Below are 7,253 nucleotides of genomic sequence, written 5' to 3'. Positions count from 1 at the left end.
CAAATGATAACATCTAAAGAGTAATCCTAGTAGTCATCAAAGAAGGGATTGATCCATTGCAGTAATACCAGAAGCAACCTTTTCACTTTGATTCATGAACCCCTATTGAGCAAGAAGCTGTGACTTGTTTTATTGATGCAAACTGATGTAGGTAAAAAGTCAAACATGCTAAACCGGCATTTTAACAAACAGTCAAAATCATGTTAGGGCTTGTCACAAAAGCAAGTTTATAATAAGTCCCATCCCAGTTCCTCAAAGTTAAAGGTGATGTTTTGAAATGTCTTATGTCAGTTAATATGAAAAGAGAAAAGTAAAAGATCTCAAATTTTAAGAGGCAGAAAACAGCATCGCCAAGTCTGTGCATGTCTGCCTGGTAACATTCAAATATCTACCTCTACAGCATGAATGCCTGGGAAAGTAATTATTATGTTAGTAGGCATTTAACGACTAAATCACAAATAGGAAAACTAATCACAGATTTTCAAACTTTTCAGGCATTAACCAGATGTTGAAATATAAAGCAGCAGAACTGACCTTTCCACAGTGGGGTGACACAGTGGTCGCTCATCTTGAGGAAGGAGGTAAGTGATGCCGACAACACCAACCACCCGGAGACTGAAAGGTCCGACCTACACACACACACACACACACACACACACACACACACACACACACACACACACACACACACACACACACACACCACTGTCAGCACTTCTCTAATCCTAATACATCTGGCTTGTTAAACCAGGTGTAAATCAGACAGCTTCAGGGATTTCCGTTTATACCTAAAAGTTATGTCTCAGTATTTCACTGATAACAGTCTTTTTGGAAGCTGATATTTCATATTCACCAGCTTACTGTGTGAAGCATCAATTCATTTGCAGTACATTCAATATAAAGACAAACATGTTATTTCTGTTCCTACCTGGATGAATACCCCCGGCCTCAGAAGATGTCGCATTTTCTCCAGGATCTCTTTCTGTAGAGTATCCCAGGTCACAGTGCGCTCCATGTACAGTACAAAAGGCAGTCCGAACCTAAAACAAAATAACGTGCATTGCTGTTAAAAATTCCTCTTTGCACAACACTAACACACCATTTACCCATCGCTACCATTCTTGGAAAATACCAATAAAGACTGGACATGTTTTAGGGCTGCAAAATGTATTGTTTTTTTATCACCATATCATTTTTTTATTCAAAACTTGTTGTATTTTAGAGGTATACTGATAGCAGCAGAAAGGTAGAAGCAAGTATACTTTAATATCTTTTTAGCAGAAGTAATATTTGATTGTGATACTGAACAGACTTGTTGCATATACTCCTCATACCATGCAGCCCTGAATTTGTTTTATGAGCTTCATAGTTGAGAAGAACATGAAAACAACACGTACGAATATTAGCATCAGAGAACATAGAGTATTGTGATTGTACCTCTTTCCTTGGTGCCCGGTACATGCCCTGTTGCACACCAGAAGGATAACTTTCTCTGGCCCCAGGTTTTTATTGGGTGATGCAGTTAAAGGTGTCAAGGCTCCTTGCATGAACGACGGAGTCCTGCTCATTTCTGTCCCATACTTTAAGTTGTTATGATTCAGGTTTGCCAGAAGACTTCCTGTGAAACATAAAAGCAAGTGTCGGTAAATTCCTTTCTACTAAGTTAGAGTGGAAAAAAAGCTGAATAATGGGAGAAATATGAAGTGTAACTTACCTCTTTTTGTGCGTATGTTTTCCAGTTTGAAGGTCTCAGGTGTCTCAAAGGCAAAAATGGAATCACTCTCCTGAATGATTTCGAGATCATCGTCGTCATCACAAAATGAACGATGAAAACCGTCGTAGTACATTTCAGTCAGAACAAACTGAAAGAGAAGAAAGAAAGAAAATGAGTGTTTTTTTACCATTATGCAAAAATAGTCATCAGAAAATACCTCCTTATCTTGCTTTACCCCTTATTTACTTGAACTCCTGTAGCATTTTCATTCTGCCAGATTGAATCAATGTTAGCACTCAGGTTTCAAAGCCTCAGGGACAACAGTGTTTAAGAATATCTCTCTCAGTGTATTGATCACTTCACAAGAAAGATGGGTTTATAACAAACAGAGGAAGAGCTGGCTTTCGAAACAGTGAGTTTCCATTGTGTGACTGTAACATATATTCCCAGTGTGTCAGACCCGGAGCTGATAAGAGACAGGAATAGCACCTGGTCCATGGGGATCTTGGTCTCACGTGACACAGCATCTCGGAGGCGGTACACCGTGCTGTTGAGGGGAACGGCCACTCCGATCCTCATGCAGTGAGAGTACTTCCCCTGGTAGACCACCGTCACATACAGGGGCCTGGCAAACAACACAAATATTATACTCTATCCTGCGTTTGTTTAGTGAGCCTCACCGAGAAAGTGAAAGGTGAAGCCAACAGATGGTGATTCTACATGATGTACTATGGTAGCAAGGTTTCTTCTGCTTTAAACCCATGTTTGACAAGCGTAACGTTCGCTTATTTTCCCCATTTTTTTTTCTGTTCTGAATACACCCCTAAAGATTCAAGGCTTTATTGTCATTTGTACATTAGCTACAGTGTAGATATGTCAATGAAAAACGTAAGTCACAGCCTCCTCCAACAGTGCAACATATATATAGGACATAGAACAAATAAAACAGATCAAATAGTGCAAGTAAATACAAATGCATTAGAAATAGTGCAAGAAGAGTCTATATACAAGTAAATGGAATAGTGGTGGTCGAATGGATAGTGAGGTGGGCTGAAGATAGGAAGGTTGTGAGTTTAAATCCCGCTGGGACGGCTGCTAGCGGAGCCTCGCAGCAACTCTGCTTCCTACTACTAAATGAGTGAGACTCAAATATCAGAAGTTCAGAACAAGTTTTAGTAGTTTCTATTTTATTTTTACTTCATTTACTTTACTCAGGGTTAAAGAGAGGAAAACCAGTTTTAAGATGTTGAAAAGTTCATTAAACATAAAAAGGCATTTCAAAGAAGTTGTGTTATTCTACATTTTGACCACAAGATTTTCTGATTTTACTGCAAATGTATATCGGTTCCAAATATCGGTTATCTGTCTCCTTGATTACTAATAATCGGTATCGGTCTTGAAAAAGCCATATCGGTCGATCCCTAATGCAGACAGATGAATGTTTATGGATGTTCTTTCATAAGTTCAGGTGTTTAACAGTCTTATGGTCTGTGGGATGAAATTGTCCCTTAGTCTGGTGGTTTTAGTCCTGATGCTGCAGAGAGAACAGTTTGTGGCTGGGGGGATCTAAAATGAACAAACTGCTGTTTTGAAAGTGCACACTTCTCCCAAACCTGTTTGCTGCTCCGCCTGCACCTTCAACCCCCGATACAGCCCTAACTCACCAAGTTACATTCCTTTTATGGAACAACACGTGCTAATATTTGCTTCAGGTTCTCGTAAACTTGTATGGTATGATCCCTTTTGAAGTCTTTTTTGAAAACCTTATAAAGAAATGTTTACTTCAGCTATGTAATGTGGATTACTGTATAAACCAGTATTAGGTAGTCATGAACATGTGAAGACCTCTCAACTGAGCGATGTTGACGGATAACTCACCGTGTGTGGGGCAGTGGGATTGGTAAGGAGATGCAGAGGAAGGGATCAAACGTATTGCTCTGCTTTTGGCAATGTGGGCAAGTTAAAGATGATCTGTTGGGACAAAACGTCATCTCTAAATATGGCAGAAAGATAGCGTGGCGATGGTGGAAAAAACATGTTTTACTAGGTGTAAAGTCTACCTGTACTGAGCCTGAAACAGTTCTTGCACAAAGGACCCAGCAGACAGGGGAGGAGAGGGCCCTTCCAAGCTTTGATCGTCTTCTTCTATAGGTGGCTGGCAGCAAAAACAAACAGGTATTACTAGTCAGTCATAAATAATACTTCATAAGCTAGTTCAAATGCAGTTCATGTATTCTGTTGTTATCAACTAGCTATAGGAAATCCAGAGGAAACAAGACCAGGCAGGTCTAGCTGAGCAGGACTGTGAAAGCAACTCATTAGTGTGACCAGAACAATATAAACACATATCGTGCAAAATAGATTTTCAATAACAACTTGAATAACTATAATCAGCTTCCTGGCCCCAAGGACTGTGTGGTTCAGAAATAAGGAGGAATGTGCCACAGGAAATCACTGTTTTTCAATTTAACACCAAACTATGCCTGTTTAAAAAAAAGCCACAAGTCTTCTAAACGTACCTTAATAGCAGGCCTGATGTTAGGGTTCCCTGTGTTCAGGTCCTCGTGAACTCTGTCCAGCAGCCACAGCAGAAACTCCTGAGCATCGTGCTGAGAATTCCCCTTAAACTGGATGGCATTTTTCGACACAGCATTCTGTAACAAACAGCGTGGTGATTACAATGTGTGCAAGGTCAAAACGTAAGTACTATCAAGTAAACTTAAATATGGTGGTTATGAGGTTTCAATAAGTATTTACACAAGTATTGTATTTAAGTACAATTCTGAGGTACTTTACTTGAGTAAATCAATGTTATGCTACTTTGTAATTCTACTCCACTAGACAATTCAGAGGTAAATATTGTACCTTTACTCCACCACATTTACGTAGTAACTTTATTTACTTTGCAGATATGGATTCATGATAAGAAAATATCGAATCAACACTTAAATAAGACTTTAGTTATATTAATATTGCTTGATAAACACATTAATACATCAATGATTATAATGACAATATATATTATATGATTCTGAAATGGGCCAATCTGCATCGCGTGTACTTTACTTTTGGTACTTTATGTATATTTAGTAGGGATGGGAACGATGGATCGAATATTCGAAATTATTCAGGTATTCGAATATGAGAATATGAGTTATGAATATATGTATTGTAAAAAAAAAATTTTTTAGGAGGGGTTCCTAAGTTGATTACATATTATCTGGAATAATTCAATGTACAGTATACGACAGTGCCATAGCTACATGTGTTAGGTCTAAAGGTGTGTTTTGCTCCCCTCACCGGTCCCTCACAGCGGGCAGAGCTGCAGGTGCTGATCTCTCTCTCTCGCATCCGGTTATACTTCACTCACGTTTATGTCCAAATCCATCAGATCTAGCTAGTTCTAGCCAATTATATGGCTGCTGCCCCTCCCTACACGCAGACTCAAACCTCATCTTATGCCCAAATTCCAGCTGAGAGGGTCTTCTCTACAGCTGGCCTGATTGTGAATCGCCTCCGCACCCGCCTCACCCTGAGTAGACATGCTCATATTCTTAAACAAGAATGAGTATTGAATAGCTGCATTCTGTGCATAGGCCCTGTTATAGGTTGTTGATCTCTGTTGTAATAGGGTCACGTTACCCTAACCCGTTATGTTGTTCATGTATGATCCCTCTTTCATTTTAAAACCTAGTTATGTTTTAAGCATGAAAGCTAGGCCTATAGCTGTCAACTGTTCAAACTGTGATCACCAGTTCAATACATTTGACATATTCGACTTGGTTTCTATACTTATTTGAACATGTATTTATTTATTTTTTATTTATTTGTATAGGATATGTATTTCGGTTGATCGGTTAACCGTTTTTGGGGGGGTCGAATATTCGAATATACATTTGCTTTCAAATCTTGTCAATACTTTTGTACTTTTACTTGAGAAACATTTTGAATGCAGGACTTTGACTTGTAACACAGTATTCCTACACTCTGGTAGTTCTACTTTTACTGAAACAGAACATCTGAGTACTTCTTCCAACTCTGGCAGTATTGGCAAAGTACTTTTTCTGCAGAAGTGGCAAAAGTCATGCATTTACCTTGAAATCCCTGCTATGCTGTGGGGTGTACTCAAAGGTCCACAGAGCCCGCATGAGTCCTGACAGCTGCTCCGTCACCTCTCCTTTGGCCAGAGGACCCTTCTTGTGAAGAAGTAAGCCATTTGTCTTTGGTTTGTCCTCTTCCTGCTCATCGCCTTTGTAATGCTCCAGAACCAGGTACTCAGCGAAGAGTTCCGTGTTGCTGAGACACTGCAGGATGGCATTCATGAAGCAGGTGTTCCCGTGGTTTTTCAGCCCTGACACTCCAGGAACCCTGTCTCCACACAGCAAACCCGCCAGGTCCCCATCCTCCATGGGCACATCCTTACACCCAGGTTTAAAAGAGGAGAACCCCCCGTCATCTTTCTCATCTTCTGCTTGCACTTCAGATCCATAGTGTGATAGGGCGGTCAGAGTCCGGATGAATCTGCCCATGAAGCTGCCCACAGAGCGCACAGAGCCCCGCCGGAACAGCTTCTTGCTGAAGCTTGACTTCTTGTCCTTGGTTGCGGCTTTGCAAGACATGATTTCTCTTTCACAGGCTTTACAACTCAGACAGGTGTGATGGGAAAGATTAGAGCCATGTCACTGGCTGCTATCTGCTGCTCCATCTCAAAACGTGCAGACAGCACTAGCTGCTGGCATCGTTAGGGGTTAGCTGACCTTAACTAGTAATATCATTTTTAATCCATGTTTTCTTCAAAAGCATGCAGCCGTAATTTATCCGTGTAATCTGTCAAATAACGTTAGAATATCCTGCACTGTAACAACACCTAAAACACTGGCTAAAGTCAATTACACAATGACTTAAAGGCGTTTCATAAACGTTGCTAAGGTCTCTTGTTGATGTCTGGAAGTTGCTCCAGAGTTACCTTGTTTTTGCAGTTCACTGCCCCGCAGCAATGAATCAACATCGGTTTTGCTGTGAGCTATTGCTTAGCTAATTAGCTAACGCTAACGCTAGCTACAATAACAACAAGAGCAGCAGAAACGGCAACAGTCCTTTTCCGCCGAGATGTTCAGGTCCAACAGAAACTGATATTCTGCCATACTCTGCAGTTAACTGCAGCTGAAGTAAGGAGAGTGTCCTACATTTGGTGAACCTCACATTTGTCACATATTTGGAGGCACATTCAGGCTAAAATACAAAAACCTCAAGCTGAATCGTTTTAGATTTTCTTCTTCTGCTTGTTTGTGTTGGCAGACAGTGAGCTGGTTCACGTCTGTATCACCGCCACCTGCTGGACTGGAGTAAGAGCAGCAGCATGGCATTATATTATTTTTAGTCCAGTAAATATGCCATATCAGCCATTTGATTTGCCAATAATTTAATTGTACATTAGGATAAATTATAAAAATTTAAAACTACAGGTGAATAAGCTGAAACCTTATAGATATCATTTTGAAACTTCTGTAGTTGATAACGTAGTTTTTATGCATACATT

General features: G+C 40.2%; 1 protein-coding gene across 1 annotated transcript; it reads right to left on the bottom strand.

Annotated features, from left to right (window-relative positions):
* Positions 1-534: 534 nt before the first annotated feature.
* Positions 535-6,972, bottom strand: LOC104952824 (ubiquitin carboxyl-terminal hydrolase 31-like; the record flags this gene model as incomplete). The annotated part of the gene is made up of 9 exons (XM_010779739.1): positions 5,809-6,972; positions 4,234-4,368; positions 3,775-3,869; positions 3,593-3,685; positions 2,204-2,339; positions 1,715-1,862; positions 1,438-1,618; positions 929-1,040; positions 535-629 (listed from the first exon to the last, which is right to left on the bottom strand). Coding segments are annotated over exons 1-9 (1,520 nt in total), but the record flags the coding sequence as incomplete, so codon positions are not given.
* Positions 6,973-7,253: the final 281 nt, after the last annotated feature.

This window comes from Notothenia coriiceps, unplaced genomic scaffold (assembly GCF_000735185.1).
Source record: "Notothenia coriiceps isolate Sejong01 unplaced genomic scaffold, NC01 NC01_scaffold00020579, whole genome shotgun sequence".
NCBI classification, from domain to species: domain Eukaryota; kingdom Metazoa; phylum Chordata; class Actinopteri; order Perciformes; family Nototheniidae; genus Notothenia; species Notothenia coriiceps.
Note: the sequence above shows the minus strand (reverse complement) of the source record. Positions and strands in the feature narration are given on the sequence as shown.